We start from the raw sequence: 19,091 nt of genomic DNA, 5'->3' as shown, positions 1-19,091 counted from the left end.
CGCAAGTCCCAAACAACAACAAAAAATCGAAAAAAGGTTGAGCCCCGGCCGTAGGCCGGGGTGATACCTAGTGTATATATATATATATATATATGGAATGTACTGTTTTTTTCGATAAGTCAAAAAAATTATTAAAAGAAGCATATATGGAATGTATGTATTGATACATCAAATACTACTAGTCTAAATGATGATGTTCAAAAAACACAAAATGTTGGTATTGAAGAAGTCGAAAAGAGGGTCGAAGATTCTTTAAATATCTGAAGACAAGTATTTTTAGTTTGAGTGATTTCTTTGATATATTCACAGAAAATACTTGGATCTCAAGAATAAAAGTAAGAAATTTGTCGATCTTTCATATCTCTGATTTTTTCGATATATTCGAAGAAAACAGTGATAATGAAAAATTATGTTTTTTTATTCCACCATTGCAAGCTTCTTCAACATATGAATTTTAGTTTTCTGATACAATTCGAAATTGGGTTTGTTTACAAGTCTATTTGCAAATCTTTGAAGAAAGTTGTGGGTAACCAATATCCTGGAAAATATCGTGGTCGAATTGGACCTATAATTCTGATTAACCTTCTCTGTCAACTTAACAACCTTGAGGACAAAATCAGTTTTCAGACGGGATTTTTTTTATGCCAAAGAACTGAATGTACCAACTTGAGGACAAACCTCATATTAAGAGGGAAGGAATGTTATGTGTTGTTGGTTTAGTTACTGTTTTAGATAGTGTTAGAGCATTGCTCGGTTGAAACCACCAAGCGTTGGTATATCAAGGTTGGTTGTTATATTTTAGTATCAAAACTCATAAGTCCCTTGATTAGATGACTAGAGTCAACTTCGTTAGGTTAAACTAGGAAGTTTAGAAATGTTGAGACATACAAATATTACTTTGAAAACCTGAAAATTCCGAAGACGTATCGACAACGATGATAAATCATACTTCCACTTGAGGTTAGTAATACATGACTTGACTTATTTTCATTTCTATATCGTGTGGTTTCAAGTCGTTTCTGATTGAAAACATAACATACGAAGTTATATACGTGAAACCCTCGTATAATAGACTTGATAATCATATTTTGATGAAATTATCAAGGAATAATATATCAATAGTATAAGTTTTTTATAATGGTATATTGAATTATGAAGTATAATGCTTATCTTTTGAACTTCGTTATTGGGACATCGAGATAATCTTTGTAACTCGTTACTAGATTTTGTAGTGAATATAAGTTTGATTCACACCTAGAAATCTATTTTTAATTACATGAGTTTAAGGAAGTATACGTACAAACTTGTTTCATAGTTGAACGGAAATCAAGAGGATTGAAGGTACCGTTTTCATTGAAGATCTTAAGGTTGGACCTATCCTAACATACATAGGGAATCAAGGTAGAACCGATCCCTACCTATATTGGGGGTCAAGGTAGAACCGATCCTAACTTGTTTTAGGAGTCATGGTAGAACCGGTCCCAATAGGCAAAACCGATTTCTCTAACTCACTACACTTTAGGGTTTGTGTGATTTTGGGGATTGGGTTTGCGAAATAGGAAAGTTCAAGATGTCGACATAATGAGTAATTTGAACATGTGCTGAAATCTTATTTGTTAATTGTTCAAAGACATTCCTTGATACTCAAGGTGATATCCCAAACCGAAATAGTAGAGAATCTTTTTGAGATTTTCGAAATTAATATGTTTTGTTTTACCAGCAATCAAAACATATCTCTGGAACGATATGTTAGTTAAGCGCTGGCTAATATTTAGTTGACCACGAAGATTTCGGTTATACAGTTGGATATTGGTTGGAATTAGACAAAAACCGAATTTAGGTGCTTTATTGCATATCTTAAGAATATTTTCGGTTATGGAAATTCCTTGGTATCAAAACTACATTGGTTTATGAATAATTAAGTTTTTTTTTCTTGCAAACTTTATCTTTGTTATTTCTGGTGTAGCCGACTAATAATATTCTCGTAATACTATCTTGGAGAGGAGAGTAACCTAATTAGGTGAAATGTCTTACGTCCGCTAGTTTTAAGACTTCTTTGGGATCAAGAAGCGTTTACTAGTACCATTGGTGGGAAACTAAAATTGCATTGTTATTTTAGTCTAAATTATTGATTTGATTGACTAACAGTTAGTTAACACTTGATTGCACCTAGTTTGATTATTCTTGAGAGCCTTCTCTTATGACATAAGGTCACTCAAACTATATTAAGAGATTAGCGGTAGTTTAGATATGTATTTAGATCTGACGTTGACTTGTGATCTTCTATTGTTAACATACTTTGTTCTGCGCGTGACCGATCACAAGTCGAAATCATGTTTGTTATTGTGCAGGTACAAAAGACTATTGAAGATTTGGAGACAAGAAGATTTTTCTTATTGGTTTCATATCTTTGTGATTTTCTTCGTGGAAAAACTTGATCAGCTGGGATCCAACTAGATCTAGTTTATCTTTTGAAAAAAATTGTTATTACTAGTTGTTATTTAGATTGACAAGCTATCATTTGGTAGTACTCTTCAGTATCCTAATCTGGTAGTTCTGTTTGACTTGATCTGGTTAACTTGTTAATCCCGATCTTGGAAGACCTAAACCCGACAAAGGAGTTTAATTGATTTAAAACAGAAAAGTATTTGTCACACTCAACACAAAAATCTCTGATTAATTTCCTAACGTAGGAGAGTAGTTAATAAACAAATTAGTCATTTACTGTTTGGAAGACGATCAAAAGGGTTGAGTGCTTAAATTTTTCAGAAAGGCTGAAGTAACTTAAGATAGTGGACTCTATCTTAGGATTTACGTTTGTTGGCCAGATTGGTTATAGGCGCGGGGATACTGAGGAAACTAGGTAACTAGGAGTAATTTACTTGGTCTCAACTATACGAAGTTGATAGTGTCTTTGTATAGCGTCTTAATTCTTAGAGTATTCAAAATTGGATTAGGTCCCCGGGTTTTTCTGCATTTGCGGTTTCCTCGTTAACAAAATCTTGTTGTGTCTTTACTTTTACTTTCCACAATTATTATTATTGTTTTAGTTATAATTATAAGTAAATACATTGTACGTTAATCCCGAACACTTGGGTTGATCCCTATAGTTTAAGATTCGGTTTCAAACTAGAAATTATATACCAAATGTATACCTTGTGGTTGTTATCTTCTTGATAGTCATTGTTTATACTAGATCATGCAAGGAATTGACTTATAGGTTGATATCGAAAATATTGTGGTGTACTTGGTATCCTCGTTATTTCAGATAGAGTTTGAGTTAATTAAAATTGTAATGCTAATACGTATAACTGGTTGGTCTTTATGATCCTTGTTTCTAGTATTTTGTTTTAGGGTATTTATTCAGTTTCAAAGTTATTTTTGAATAAGTGTTTGTATCAGTTATGGGGTATTTTCTGTATTATATATGGTATAATCAAATGAATGAAGAAGAGAGAATTATTAGTAAAAACATTGTTAGTGTTTCTAACAGAGAGGTTATGGTGTCCTTTTGATGATACTGGAGGTCCGGCATCCTCTAACGATCCGAAAACCATTTTTCCATGATTTTCATCTTCACTTGTAGTAAAAATATGGTCATGTTATGCAAGAACATAAACTGCCAGGGTGAGCAACAGATAAAATCCATGGAATTAATGTCACTAATGTCCTTTCCATCTAAATCTGGTGTTACATTTCCATCTGCGCGTGGTTCATCACCCGCGAATGGATAGATTGGTTGCGGGTAGATCCACTGATTTCTATTATAATTTATATTTAAGATAGATGAATGCAAAATTGAAAAAACAAACAAACATAATTTAATTAATGTTATATAACATCCTAAATCATTCTTAGATAAATATCCTTGTATGTTTGTCTGAACCCTTTCCGCCCGTTTTACTAGGAAAACATGCATACTACTGCATACTGGGCATGATTTACTAAACTTACTCCCATACCTAATATAATTCTACTAACCTAATGGATGCGCATGTTCAATAGATTTTTAGACTTGTACTTACTCCTGATCCGATATTTAGCGGGTTTTTAAGAATGCACCCATATCCAACCCATCCATAAGCGGGTTGAGTTTCCACCCGCCATATTACGGGTGGATTGATCGGGTTGGTTGGTTGGACCACCCATGCTCACCCATTTCAACTGCCTTCAAAACCATATACTATTAATGGGTCTGGGTCGGGGGTTTTGTGGTGTGACAGCGGTACAATATGTTTTACTGGGCTTGAGGTTTGGAGGCCAGTAGTAATGTACTACGCTGATAACCTGTTTTGAGGCATACCATAAATTTTTGAGGCATACTCAATTTGAACCGAACCTTGTATATTTTGCTTAGGTTCGGCTGATAACTTCGACCGAACGTATGCCTCGAAACATTTTGGTATTGCCTCAAAACAGGTTTCGTACGATGTCTGCCACTTTCCCCAGTTGATACAAGGAAAGATTGGGGTAACATACACGCTATGCGTATGTTAGTAAATCGGTGTTGCCTATTTCTGGCTAGGGTTTAAGGAGCAACTGTCCTTGTAATTTAGGCGCGATATAAGAATTTTATTGTTGCCATTGCCATACTGAGTTTTGGAGTTTTAGAAACCTAAAGGAAACCTTTGGGAGGAGCTCTAATTCACTTCTCATAAAACCTAATCTATCTATCAAAAAATTTTAAGACCAGAAAAACACAGATAGATATGGGTGATGAAGCAGGAGGAGGTGAAGAGATGAAGCAAAACTCAAACACTACTATGTCTACTGATCCCAATGATTATACCATAATCAAAGAAGGAGAAGCTGAGATTCTTATGCATGCCAATAATGAAGTCTTTTATAACAAAACCCAGGTATTGATTTTCATGGGTTTTCTATGTTTTTCCCTAATTCATAAGAAACTGTGTGTATTAAATAATCTAGGGTTAAAAAAAAACATAATTTTTTTTTTGTGCTTGAGTAAAAAAGGAATGATTTGTATGATCTAAGCATAATCTTTATTAATTGCTTAAGTGGATTGATTAAAGCTGTTCGACCAATTTAGGTATTTAAATTGACATTGAATGTTGTGTGAGTGATGATTTCAATGAGGATATTGTTAACTATGAGCATATCATCCCAATGTTTAGCTCAAGCTTAAATATTAGTGTGAGGAAAGACTGAAGCAATCAGCTGTTGAGGTATTCTGGGGATGCTGTGATCTTTTTAAGTTTTTAGTTGTGATAGTGTTTACTTGTAGATTGACATGACAGTTCACGCTTGTCATGAGAATGTTTTTATGTACTAATAAAGCTTCGAGAGATTTGTAAAGTGATGAATGTTGGTTGATAGAAGACTATGGGAATAACTATTGAATTTGTTTTTTGCAGTTCCTGCTTGTGTGTGGATTTTGATAGTATTAGCTGTAAACCTAAATAGGATTGATTAGACTCCTCAAAATTATAGTAGTTTGGTTATCTGATTGTAGTATTAACGGAAGAGAAAAATAAATTAATTTGTATTTGTAAGATTGATCTTGTGATTCGTTTCCTTCAGGATTAATTATCCGAAGCTACTTAGCCTTGTTATTCTTAATGATCAGGTTAATAACAGAGACTTATCCATTGCCGTTTTGAGGACCTTTATATCCAAACGCAAGGAAGAACATGAAGCAATGCTGAGCAAGAAGAAGAAAAGAGTACCGAAAGTGTCATCCGGGGAGGCTTCTAATGGACCCGTACCGCAGGAAATAACTACACAAAATGGTGAAAAATCAAATGGTAAATGTGAAGAACATGTAGAGCCATCAAAAGAACCAGGAAATGTTTCAGAGGAACCCATCAGGGCAACAGATGGGAAAGGGCGAGAATTGAAGCCACCCAGAGTGCTTGAGGTACTTTCTCTATCTATCTTTAGGCATCAACATTTTCAGTGATGGAAACAGTAGTTTCTCCTTTTACTTTTTAATGTTGTGATAGTTCTCCGATCATTTCCTCCTAATTTATTTGGCTTTGCAGGCTTTAGCTGCTTCTGGGTTAAGATCTATCCGATATGCACGTGAAGTAGAAGAAATTGGTCAAGTTGTAGCCTTAGACAATGATAAAGGTGACCTTCACCTGCTGGATGTTAAGTTTTCTGTTTTGAGATTTCTATGTTATGTATTCTTCATTGCTATTTCAAAAATCATTTTGATATTCCACCATGTAAATCATGCAGCTGAAATGAAAACTAAGCAAGAATATATGTCTGTTTGCAGCATCTGTTGAAGCTTGCAGGAGAAACATAAAATTCAATGGTTCAGTGACTACTGCCAAGGTGGAATCTCATTTAACCGATGCTCGTGTTTTTATGCTCTCCCACCCCAAAGAATTTGATGTGGTAAGTTGTTTAGATGACATTACATAAGTCACTCGTAAAGTTTTCATGAAACATGTTGGTCAAATGGCACTATCAAATTCGTAACTCTCTGTGGTTTTTCAGGTTGATCTCGATCCTTACGGTTCACCTTCTGTGTTCTTGGATTCTGCTGTTCAATCTGTTGCTGATGGAGGCATATTAATGTGCACAGCAACTGATATGGCAGTGCTTTGTGGAGGCAATGGGGAGGTCTGCTATTCGAAGTAAATGTTCTTGCTTCCTTACTACCTTTCAATCAATATGCGTGTTCTGTACTCTTCTTCATTTTTCCTTTGGTGTTTGGAGCAAAATCATTAATTTTAATTGTCTTATGATTGGTATTGGAATTAGATATGGTTCATATCCATTGCGAGGAAAATATTGTCATGAGATGGCGCTGAGAATTGTCCTAGCCTGCATTGAGGTACTGCTGCATTATCAGCTTAGTGATTTTCTTCCATATGAGTGTGTTCAATTGCGATTTAGTAACTGTTTCAAAGTGCATAGAAATAATTTTCAGCTGTATGTACTTCTCTCTGCAGAGCCATGCAAATCGCTACAAGCGCTACATAGTTCCTGTTCTCTCCGTTCAGATGGATTTCTACGTCAGAATCTTTGTGCGAATATTCACGTGGGTGATTTATTTCAATATGATCACTAAAATATCCTGTTAAGGCAATTGGGATCTTGATAGTTTTATCTTTTTTGTTCTTACGGATGATAATTTAATCATTCTTTTGGTCCATAGTAGACAAGATAAAAGGCTAAAATGTTGTAATTTGGTTGATTTGCAGTTCTGCAAGTGAGATGAAGAACACCCCTCTAAAGCTTTCTTACGTATATCAGTGTGTTGGCTGTGATTCTTTCCACCTTCAATCTCTTGCAAGGACTGTTTCCAAGGTATCTAGTTTTACTTACCTATTTGCTTTACATTGGTTTCGTAGGAGTTGCTCTATAGCTAGTAATTCATATATTATTTCAAAGAAGATATGCGGGCACTGATACACAGTGGACGAGCTATAGTTGGCCCCGGGGAGTCATATGGGACTTTAAGCGACCTTTGTGTTTAGAATTGTTGCAAAAAATTGTAAAGGTAGTGCCGCATGTGACTTGGGATAAATTTTCGGAAAAGGTCATATTAGCCGTAGACACCTTTGTGTTTTAAAAATGTAGCAAAATTCGGTTAGGCCCATGAATAAGCTTTATCGTGCCATGATTCTAGCCTTGGCTCCTAGAGAAATTATATCGTTATGGCCCTGATTAGTTAATACGCACGTGCTCATAAATATTAATTTATTCTCACCTTATATAGAGAGACTTGTAAACTCAGTTTCAGTTTTCTATAGCTTGGATATTCTGAGTATAATTTTTTTTTGTAACTTGCGTTCTGGTGTATCAGTGTGGAAGACTTGCATATGTTCCAAAGTAATGGTTTAATTTCCTCTTGATATATATTTAGACGTAATTCATAGCTGGTAGAGCTGTGGGATGTTTTGATAAACTGATTCAATGCCGTGTAACCCCATTGTCTACTGGTCGTACGATTTGATTTCAGAAGTTAAAAACATAGAAATATCTATAGTTGGTAGGAACTTGGGGCAAATGTTAAATTCCACTGATTTCAATGCAAAGTAGACTGATTAGCAAAGATCACCAGAATTCTGAACATATAATTTTTTTGTTTCCTTGGTTTCTCTTTTTAGAACAACAGCGTCAGATATTTACCAGGGTTTGGTCCAGTGGTGCCTCAAGAATGCACCGACTGTGGAAAGAAGTTCAACATGGGTGGACCTATTTGGTCTGCCCCCATCCATGATCAAGAATGGGTGACATCCATTTTAGAAAATGTTCAATCTCTTAAGGAAAGATATCCTGCTTATGATCGGATCTCGGCTGTATTAACAACTGTATCAGAGGTACCAGCAATTTGTGTTACTTTGCTCTACTAAGTTCCTCATACTCGAGGATTATTATCTCAATCTTTAGAATTTCCATTTCACTCCTTATTGATTCGATTCTCAACTAACTTGACATTTGTAGGAGTTACCTGATGTGCCTCTCTTCTTGAGTCTGCACAACCTCTGCGGAACTCTAAAATGCACTTCACCTTCAGCAGTTATGTTCCGATCTGCAGTACTCAATGCAGGATATCGCATCTCAGGGACGCATGTGAATCCTTTGGGGCTGAAATCAGATGCTCCCATGGATGTAATATGGGATATTATGCGTTGCTGGGTAATCCATTTCTTCTTGCATTTGTCTTTTTAAATTAGAATCTTAGAGCTGATGAAGTCAGTCTCAATGTGCATGTGTTGATTGTCATTGTCTTGATGTCTTGGTGTAGGTCAAGAGTCATCCGGTGAAAGCTCAACCAGCAGATCAGTCTGGGACTGTGATTCTGGCCAACGAACCAACTTTGCAGGTGTGTTAAACTAACCATTTTCAAAAAAAATCTACCAGGGAACTCGACTATCAGACCTAGCGAATCAACTTTATCACCAGCTTTATTTTTGGCTAAATATTCTGTTTTCCACATTTGTCATTGTGAACAGGCCAATTTTGCACGAGCAGTTGCTTCCCTCAGTAAAGCACAGGCAAAGAAGGTTGCACGTTTCCTTCCTAATCCTGAAAGGCATTGGGGACCTAAGCTCAGAGCAGGTCGTACGATTACAAGCAAGCACGTTTCACTACTGGGGCCCAAAGCTCTTAACGGGTCTAACAAGGATGGAGAAGGGTCTAACGGTAATCAAGAAGGAACAGGAGAAGAGGAGCCTGAGTTGAAGCGTCAGAAGACAGAGGATCCTACTATCCCAATGTCAGAATCATAACGAGCATGTTGAGTTCGCAATTGAATTGAATTTATGTATTTCTAAAAGTTGGTTCAGTTACCCGGCCATGTTTGCTTCGAAACCATTGGTTTTAGTTGATTTGATCAAGTAGAAACTAGTTTGAATTCGTAATCCAAGAAAATTAGTGCAAAATGCCATGTAATATTAAATTTTTTTCCCTGCAAGGGTATCTTCTTTCAAAAATAACAAAAAAAAAAAAAAAAATTATTTTCAAACCAAAAGCACATATAAGTTCCGGATGGTCTTTATCTTATGTCTTCCACTTCCTAAGAGCAAATTTCTGCGACATTGACCGACTCCGGAAGGAAGAGAAGTCGTTGCCACGAGGGCCATGAGAAGTTGGTTTGTGAGGAGCTTACACGAGCAAGTCTTACACGGCTAGCAATTCAAAGATCCGTTTCCCATGAGAAGTTGGTTTGTGAGGAGCTTCTGATGGAAATACTAAAGTTGCTATTGTTATTCTGAGGTCACACATCAACAAAGTCGTTGTACTATAGTAGTAAGTATTCCCGCCTGTCACCCGGGTGACCCGGGTTCGATCCCCGGCAGCGGCGTTAATTTTTATAGAGCTCTTTGGTATTTAGCTTTTTAGCTTTTTGTTCATTCCGTAGAAGTTGGATTGGAAACTTTGAATGAGTCGACACCAATCAAACAGACAGAGACAAAAACTGTCCTTGAATCCTTGCCGACTACTACGATCTTTCCAGCACCACCACGTAAAACCTACACTCTAGGAATCACAATATCACTTTGTACAAAATCATCATCACCACTATATTAGAGAATTAGATTATAGAACAGAACAAAACATTTCACCGAGCAGTTTTGTTTGTTTCATTCCCTCTCTCGCTCTACACATACTAAGCTCCTTCTTTAATCTTTTGCTGCGACTCTTTTGAGTTGCAAAAATATGGCAGCAGCTTCGGTTTCACCGACACCACTTCTGAAAGATGAGTTAGATATCGTGATACCCACTATTCGAAACCTTGATTTTCTTGAGATGTGGAGGCCATTTCTCCAGCCATATCATTTGATTATCGTTCAAGATGGTGATCCGAACAAGGAAATCAAAGTCCCTGAAGGTTTTGATTATGAACTTTACAACAGAAATGACATTAACAAGATTTTGGGTCCTAAAGCTTCTTGCATTTCGTTCAAGGACTCTGCTTGCAGGTGTTTCGGTTACATGGTTTCTAAGAAAAAGTATATTTTCACAATTGATGATGATTGTTTCGTAAGCTTTCCTGACTTAACCCTCGAAATGTTTCTCTTGTCATTTCAATCATAATATACTTTGAGGGTTGATATGTATGATTGATTAAAGTTGGTTAGCAGAAACTGACAGATTTATCAGATCTGAACTTGGGAACAAATTTGATGCACAGGTAGCCAAGGATCCATCTGGGAAAGAGATCGACGCACTGGCACAACACATTAAGAATCTGCTTTGCCCATCGACACCTTTTTTCTTCAACACATTGTATGAACCATACCGAGAAGGTGCAGATTTTGTTCGTGGGTACCCTTTCAGTCTCCGCGAGGGTGTCCCAACAGCTGTTTCTCATGGTCTCTGGCTCAACATTCCTGACTATGATGCTCCTACTCAACTCGTGAAGCCTCTGGAGCGGAACAAAAGGTAAGAACAAGAAAATAAATATTGAAATCTACCAGGCCAGATCAAATTTGAAACTTTTGATTCACTGCCTTCTTCTATTCAGGTATGTAGATGCTGTTCTGACGATCCCCAAAGGAACCTTGTTCCCCATGTGTGGTATGAATCTGGCATTCGACAGAGAGCTGATCGGCCCAGCAATGTACTTTGGGCTCATGGGTGATGGCCAGCCAATTGGACGCTACGATGACATGTGGGCAGGATGGTGCACCAAGGTATTTCTTTCACTGAATGCCAAAGTAAAGGTATATCTCTGCTTTCCTCAACTCAAGACTTGTCTCAATGTTTTCTTGTGTCTTTTCAGGTGATATGTGACCACATGGGATGGGGTATTAAGACTGGTTTACCCTATATATGGCACAGCAAAGCAAGTAACCCCTTCGTGAACCTTAAGAAGGAATATAAAGGTATTTACTGGCAAGAAGAGATAATCCCATTTTTCCAAACCGCAACCCTTTCAAAGGAATGTGATACTGTTCAGAAGTGCTACATTGAACTCTCCAAACAGGTTAAGGACAAGCTTGGGAACATAGACCCGTACTTCACTAAGCTTGCAGAGGCAATGGTCACATGGATTGAAGCTTGGGATGAGCTCAATCCTTCTACAGGCACTAAACTACCCAATGGAACTGCTTAGTATGTGATATCTTGACAGAAAAATGATGCATTTCTTCACATGTATTTGGGGTTGTTAGCTGTTTAAGTTTGTCTTTTCCAAGTGTTGTTGGGACATTTGCAGTATCATTTGCTGTTATCTCTACTTTCCTAGAACAATAAAGATGTTTTTCTTTGTGTCGACCACTATTTGAATGGAACTTCGGTATACATAGGAAAAAAAACTAAATGGAAGAATGATTTTAGATTATTAGATATGCATGGGTGGAACATATTTTTACACATATTTGCAAAGAATTTAGACCCTTGAAAGCCTCACATGCTAGGCAGTTATTCATGTTATGACTAGGACTAAATGTTCTGACCCACATGAGCAACAAAAAGGAGTGATACATTTTAGGAGACAGTTGCTTTTACTTATCTGCGCACTAGATTCTCAAATCCCTTTGACAGTGTTGCATAAACCAGTAAGTAACCTTGTTCGTTCGCTATTGCTACCACACCTGACTTATCAGAAGCAATGCATGAAACAGACCCACCTAACAACAAAGAAGCAACCGGGTAAGTGAGAATATCAAAAATTCTGTGACAATTAAATAATTATTCCAAGTCACACATTTTTCATAGCCCAGAACCATGTATGAAAAAAAGCTTAGTACCACCCTACAATCGATACTTACCTTTAATGTTATTAGGCAGATCAACCAGCTTCATTCCTGTGGTTAATTCCCATATATGCACAAGCCCGTCAGTTGTACCAATAACCCCATATCCTGCCGATGCATCAACAGCCGAAGCCCTGTAGCATGAAATTTTTCAGAGTCAAACTTCCCTCCTAAACCAAACTATTTGTTCATGCATTTTCTGGGCTATGTTACAATGGGTCCCGGAATGAAACAACAAAAACACGTTTTATACAAAAGAAAGATGATAATTAAGAGTCAAACTTCCCTCCTAAACCAAACTATTTGTTCGTGCATTTTCTGGGCTATGTTACAATGGGTCCACATTTTATACAAAACAAAGATGATAAAATATGAGGCTGAAAGCACCTTGAATCTAAAGCACTTCCCAAGATCAACGTATTTTTCACCAACAGAGCTAGTCTCCAACACCCAGTAGGCCTTGGTTTGATACCACTCGATCTATGCTGATACTGAATCTCGGAATCACCAGCAGCATAAATCAAAACCCAGACAGCCATACCTTCATCATTTGGTGAAAAAAAGGCAGGATCTTCGCAGGAACTTGAAACACAAGCTTTTGTGGCAGCCATGAGTCCTTTTATATGCTCCTCGACGTCAGCACCTGAAAAAGAAGGTATTCTGAAGAAGCCAATAGGAAGGACCTGGATGACTGAACTGCCTGTATATGAATATTTTGATAGTAGGATGCGCTTGGAAATATCCCTGTGCAAGATCAGCAGTATGTAAAGATCTTCATACTTTACAAGCAGATGAGATGCAACTTAACCAGGAAAAAGGAACTCATGAAGTTACTAAGTACACCTATGCAACATGACATCGTTCTACAATGCATATTCATGTCCGAGTGTTGTATATAACCAATACCTACATCTCAAAAGGACATGAAACTTTGAATATGCAATGTCAATGCAACATACCATAGACCAAAGTTTCCAAATCCATCCTGACCAACGAGCAGGGAGTCGCACTTGGGAACTCTTTTTAACTCCACTAAACTAGGAGATATATAGCCCAAACCTGGTAAATCGAACTCGTTCTCCGATGCACTGAGAATAGGGGGGAAATTTGTCATTATGTATTTCATAAGTAGATATCATATCAACGGAACAGGACACGCTGGAAATGTACATGTTAATGACTATTAGGGTCAACTAAAAATGTCAGAGAACTTGTCTCCCAACACATTTAAACTTTGTACCACCAGTAGGCACATCAGCATCAATGATTTGCTGAGGTGCACTAAAGACACTCCCTCACTGCAAATTAGTCTTAACTATCATTTGCAAATGTGAAGTGGATATTACACGAATAGAGAATGTACTGTGCTATATGGGTGGGTCTTTACTTGGTCCAGCAACTATGAATGCACAGAACAATATTCAACGCCGCTTGTTAAGAGTGTCTCTACATCAGTTATGCAAAAGATGCACCCAGACAAAAATATAAATAACTTCACACGTACCTCCATCTAGAATTCATGGCCCACACATGCAATCCCCCATTCTCTTCAGCAGCAACAAGATGGTTAGGTTCGCATACTAAGATACAGCAAACGCTCTCGCCTGTCTTCAACTTTGCCACAGGAGCAACATAACCAAGTTTGACATGCACAATTTTTAGAGCATTCTCCTCCAAGCAATCAGATTTACACACAGAACATGAACAAAGTGCGCTCTGATTCCTGGTAAAAGAATTGTGGTTCATTAGTACGACTGCCAATTAGAAGGGATTAGTAATACTTATAGACTAATTTACCATAGACTAGGGTTGCACGGACAACAAATAGCTAACCTGCAAGACGCTGCTTTGATGCTATTCGGAAGAACAAGGTACTGCCCATCTGGAGTGAATTGCCATCCAGATCTCTCAAACGCATTCTTGAAAAAGGAATCGCAATATTAAGTGACATAGAAAACTAAAACTAGCAAAGTTTTCATCTCACATGTATCCATGGAAAAGAGAAAACACAGGTCGCCATGAAATATGCTCACGATAACCTACCTCTCTAACGAAAGTAGTACCAGAACCTGGTAAGATAAATGATGTGTAACCAAGGAAAGAAGGGCACCCTCCCTTTGCTTCTTTTATAGGAACCTTGTAGATGAAAAGCACTCTATTTCTATCTTGCAGAAGTCCACATAAAACACAAATATGGATGTCATCCCCCTGAGAAATCAGCTGCATAGACAGAACTGGACTTGGGTGCAGGTAGCTTCCAAGAAGCTCAACAATGTTCTTGGAGTCTTCGTTAGGCTCTATATCCAGTGAAAAGCGATTTTCCTGCAAACAAAATCTTGTTTATGACATCCTATTTGGATACTGAAGTAAAGAAACCACCAACAGATGACATGCCAATGAATAAACGGCCTGATTGCGTCATACAAACTGGAGAAAGTAAAGAAAAAAGTTTAATGGAGAGTGTAGTGTTCTAGTGACCTACCATCTCAGTGACAGAATCAAGATGATGTGTTTCCACATTTTCAGATTTTTCCTGGACAGCGACTGCTTCAGACAGGGACGAACTAGAAGACATGCAGATGAACGTGCCTTTGGGTCTTGCCATGCCCTTCTCCGCGTTTAAACCCTGGTGATGTTCACCAGTTTTAGTTTCACTTCCAACTGTAACCAATCTATTGCAGAAGCTACCTGAAGTTTCGACAACTCCTGTCTCAGATAGTGTGGCAGCATATGCCTCGGGAACACAATCCTCTCTCGTGTTCCTGCATATACTTTCACTTATGGGACCACTATGGTTCCTAGTTGAGTGAGCTAAATCAGGCATTTCCATAAAGGCGCGATCTGTTTCCGAGCCAACTCCCTTTTCTGAAACAAAAGAACTCTCAACACCCTTTATACGATCATCTTCTATACACCTGGTTGAAGATGGCTGGAGACAGTCAATACTTTCTTGATTTTTATGGGAAATATAATCAGGATGACCCTCAGGGTTATCGGTATTTTGCAGCTTCATAGCTGCAGAGCACCTTTTGCGTTGGTATTGAACAAGTTGTGGTTCAGGTGGATCACTGGTTAGAGACTTAATGCTCTTCATAACACTAGAAGAGAGGAACGGCAGCTCAAGATTTGATGCCTTTGAACACGAAGCTACAAGCTGAGAACTAGACGCAGTTTCTTTACCATGGAATCTAGTTGAACTATTCACTGGTCCATTATCTGCAACAGATTTGGGCATGGCTTCACCAGTAGACGACAACAACCGACTCTGTGGTGAAAATGTTGGTTCCAGAGGAGTATCTTTATTGCAATCTAACCGAAGCTCTTCTTTGGTAAAACTACCCACTCCAGATTGGATTTGAGGGCATAGTGAGTTCCCATTTGTATTAAGAGGTGCATTAATTGGTGGTTCTGTATCCAACAGGATTTGCCTATCTGGAGAAATGCAACTTAAAGGAGAGTCGGGTACGAAGTTATCATTTCCCACCATTTTGTTTTGAGCATCAGATACTTCACCAAGAAGGACTTCAACTTTTCTACCAGTTTCAGCATTAAGGTTTGAGAACTCTTGATCCTCGCCACCACATACAACTGACTTCCAAGTATCAAGGTTATATTCCTTCTGCTCAAAAGCTGTGTTTCTATCTGCAACTAAATCACAGCACAAAGGTCTGTGGTCAATGTCATGATCCCCAAATTGGCCATCCTCGCTGTCTGGAACAACACGATTGACATCTTGACTTACGAATTCCGAATCACGTACTGGGCCGAAACTCATCACTTGCTCATGGTGAACATTATGACCCTCGATGGGAATTCCAGCTTCATTTTCACCTGAAAACATCACATCAGTCAGTTCATGGAAGCCTAATCCTCTTTCAAACTCTAGTCCTCCTTACACAAAAATGGTAGCACTCTGGTGAAATCAGAGCTGCTAGTATTGACTCGGAAGGAATAATCTCGTCAGTTATAGAACAGCGTACCTGCAGTTTTCACCGCTGAAAACTCCAAAGATGGATCTTTTATAAAAAGAGAAATTCCAGAATTGTGAGGAGCTGGTTGTTTGTTACGTCGTGTCTTCTTAAGTAGTGGCAGTACTTGTGGAAGAAGTAGTGTCATCATTGAGTTAGCTGCCTCCTGTCCAACAGAATCTTGTTCGCTCTTCTCAAAACTTGCATATGAAAGAGATGGTTCCGAATGTTGTTCTGAATGCATGTCCATCATCAGTTCTTCACAACCAACTTTATTGGCTTCCACCAGCTCATTTTTGTAATTGCAAGACTTTTCCTTGTAAAATTCTTCATCAGAATCAGCAACAACTTCTGCAAAAGCAAAGTAAGCATTTGAATTAACGAATCATCAATACCAAGAGGGGAAAAAAAAAACTTAGGAATACCAGGATTACCGTGCAGAACTTCCAAAGTATCAGGAACACAAAGATCGAAACCACTAGCAGTGTTAGAGTCTGGCAAATTAATGTTCTCTCCGTAGTTATCTTCTGTCTCGAGCAATGAGTTGCATACTTTATTTTCAGCACTAGGTAACCTATGGAGCTGTACAAAATTTTCAGAGTTCAACACACAAGAACACTGGAATATCTAGAATCAAGTCAGAGTTCAGCCAAAAGAAACTGATAGGCGCTGCTTTGATAATTTTGAAAAGATGTTATTACAAGTTACAACTGGCACATTGAGACAAAAGAATATTCTGATCTAACCAAACGTTATATAAAGTGTAGAAAGAGTAGAAAAATGTATGTATAAAAAAACTTACGTTTTTCTCCTCGTTAGACGGATTACTAGGCGAACAACTGAATGAAGAATTTTGGAGATTAAGAAATCTGATCTCCTGCGATAAAACCAGTTTTTGTCCATGATAATCTTCAGGAGACTGGTGAAGGGAACAATCTTTGATTGGGATTGGATCAGTTCCCTTGTCAACCAAAGTAAGCCTGTCTATAGATAATGGTGAAGCTCCAGTATCCTTGTTTACTCGGCAATTTTCCTTTAAAGTTGAAGAGGATAAACATCTTCTTTCATTATGAGAACTCCCATTACCTCCGGTAGTAAAAGAAATCTCAGCATTGTCGAAAGAAACTTGAGTTTGGAGTCTTTTAAGGCTTGCCCCACTAGCTGAATTTAAGGTTTTAAGATTGTGTTTCCTAGTTCTCTTTCTCATGTTCTCTGGGTTCCCTAAGGATGGTGATAGGTCGGGATATAAGATTGAATCCGGCGACCGCGTTTCAGGCTCTACTCTACCATCCCCATTACTAAAATTTGAGGATAAAATACTCTGTTGTGCTTTCCCACTGACATTTGTGATAAGCTCACGAAGTAGCCTCTGAACAAGTGGATTTCGGAACCCAAAAAGCTGCATTTTACAGTAAACAGAAGGATTATATATGGGATTAACCATGCACCTGGATAGAGATTTGATCTATATTTTAACAATGGGATATTATTTAACAATGGGATATTATAATAGAGAAATACATTTTTCGACTGAAACAATAGTATCTAAAATTCAGGCTTTCTTCCACATAGATCTTTCTCTAACACCAACTCCACTGTATGAATTGGCATTGTACCAAATACTAAGACGCACACAACTTGGCAAAAAACAGCTAGGTCATTGAGGTGTTACTTAGCCTACACTGTCTAGTCTAGTATCAGTCATTGCCTTTTGAAGGACCACTACTTTCACAGCATTGGTACCCAAACCTGATGCAAACACTCAAATTTCCAAAAATTTTGTTACAGAACATCAACCCCAAAGTATGCTAACATAAGATGCAATGATAGTAGATTTTTACATTAGAGAAACTATTAAATTGAATTCTCAAGAATCATAAATTACATTCTGCGACACCACTAACCTCAACACCGCCGATCCTGCAAGAGAATCTCTTCCCTAACCCCGATTTCACCCTAGGACCACCTTTCTTTTGAAAACTTTCCCAAGCAATATCTGGTGTCTGTCCTGTAGATGATTCTCCATCATTTGAAGAAATCTGAAAAAAATTAAAACAAAACCGTAAACCTTACACTTCATAATTTTCATACCTCTACTACACTTAACACTTGAGATTACTATGACATAATTTCATCAGAACAAGAAAGGAATAAAGATGTACCGCAAACGAAGGACCTTTGAGTCCTTCACGAATTTCCATACTGTATACTATACCGATATGAGTTCGAACAGCTTGATACCCAATTGGATATGGATATCGATCTTTGCCCTAAAACAAGCAAAAAGAAGATGCTTAGATGAGCATTTACTTCAATTTTTTGGCAAATCCGTACTGAACTACTGATAAATCAGTTTAAATCAAAATAAAATACAGATTTTAAGAATTAAAAAGAGTTTCGAAATCATATTTGTACGAATAGATGATTGAGGAATGAAATTTGTAAATGAGGAAAGATAGATCATCAAACCCTAGAGCTGCTCCAATACTTTTTCTCCAAAGATCCTTTGTATAGAGTTCCGATCGATATTATCTCCAATCCATCTGAATCTTCTCCGTTAGGACTCGCCATTGGTAGAGATGCGTTTCGAATCGATATCTGAACTACAGCTTGTAACGAGAGAGAGGGAGGCGGGAATGAAATGAAAACACTACTTTTAGTGTTTTATTTCCCCGCCAAGACCGAAGAGATATTTCAGCCCCACACAGAAGGAAAAATCTGTTCGCCTCTAGGATCGGACTAGCGGTCATCAATCATCATTGTCATCACGATTCACATGTATCATTATGAAAACAAAACTAGTCAAATAAAACCAAGGTGACCAAACATGTGGTACAAAAAATCCAGCCATATTATTTTTAATAAATGAAAACCATTTAATTAAAAGGTGACACAAAAACTCCAGGTCAAATAATAATGCGTAAATTTAATTTTTATTATT

The 19,091-nt window shown here is 37.7% G+C and overlaps 3 protein-coding genes across 3 annotated transcripts; 2 read left to right on the top strand and 1 right to left on the bottom strand.

Annotated features, from left to right (window-relative positions):
• The first annotated feature begins 4,535 nt into the window (after positions 1–4,535).
• Positions 4,536–9,402, top strand: LOC113281846 (probable tRNA (guanine(26)-N(2))-dimethyltransferase 1). The gene is made up of 12 exons (XM_026530723.1): positions 4,536–4,859; positions 5,588–5,878; positions 6,003–6,090; positions 6,242–6,363; positions 6,466–6,605; positions 6,733–6,805; positions 6,924–7,012; positions 7,176–7,281; positions 8,085–8,297; positions 8,422–8,616; positions 8,726–8,803; positions 8,934–9,402. Exons 1-12 carry the CDS (start codon positions 4,710–4,712, stop codon positions 9,207–9,209), a joined length of 1,821 nt encoding a protein of 606 aa, XP_026386508.1. The 5' UTR covers positions 4,536–4,709; the 3' UTR covers positions 9,210–9,402.
• A 597-nt stretch (positions 9,403–9,999) lies between these two features.
• Positions 10,000–11,706, top strand: LOC113281847 (probable UDP-arabinopyranose mutase 2). Its single transcript, XM_026530724.1, has 4 exons — positions 10,000–10,464; positions 10,616–10,866; positions 10,949–11,117; positions 11,207–11,706. Exons 1-4 carry the CDS (start codon positions 10,141–10,143, stop codon positions 11,537–11,539), a joined length of 1,077 nt encoding a protein of 358 aa, XP_026386509.1. The 5' UTR covers positions 10,000–10,140; the 3' UTR covers positions 11,540–11,706.
• A 185-nt stretch (positions 11,707–11,891) lies between these two features.
• LOC113279152 lies at positions 11,892–18,721 on the bottom strand. The gene is made up of 14 exons (XM_026527857.1): positions 18,620–18,721; positions 18,313–18,420; positions 18,055–18,189; positions 16,953–17,549; positions 16,585–16,732; positions 16,163–16,501; positions 14,665–16,013; positions 14,226–14,504; positions 14,016–14,101; positions 13,687–13,905; positions 13,142–13,270; positions 12,570–12,926; positions 12,198–12,316; positions 11,892–12,056 (listed from the first exon to the last, which is right to left on the bottom strand). Exons 1-14 carry the CDS (start codon positions 18,719–18,721, stop codon positions 11,935–11,937), a joined length of 4,089 nt encoding a protein of 1,362 aa, XP_026383642.1. The 3' UTR covers positions 11,892–11,934.
• Positions 18,722–19,091: the final 370 nt, after the last annotated feature.

The sequence above is a fragment of the Papaver somniferum genome, chromosome 5 (genome assembly GCF_003573695.1).
Source record: "Papaver somniferum cultivar HN1 chromosome 5, ASM357369v1, whole genome shotgun sequence".
Lineage (NCBI taxonomy): Eukaryota > Viridiplantae > Streptophyta > Magnoliopsida > Ranunculales > Papaveraceae > Papaver > Papaver somniferum.
The sequence above is the reverse complement of the archived record's forward strand: the minus strand, read 5'-3'. Positions and strand labels throughout refer to the sequence as shown.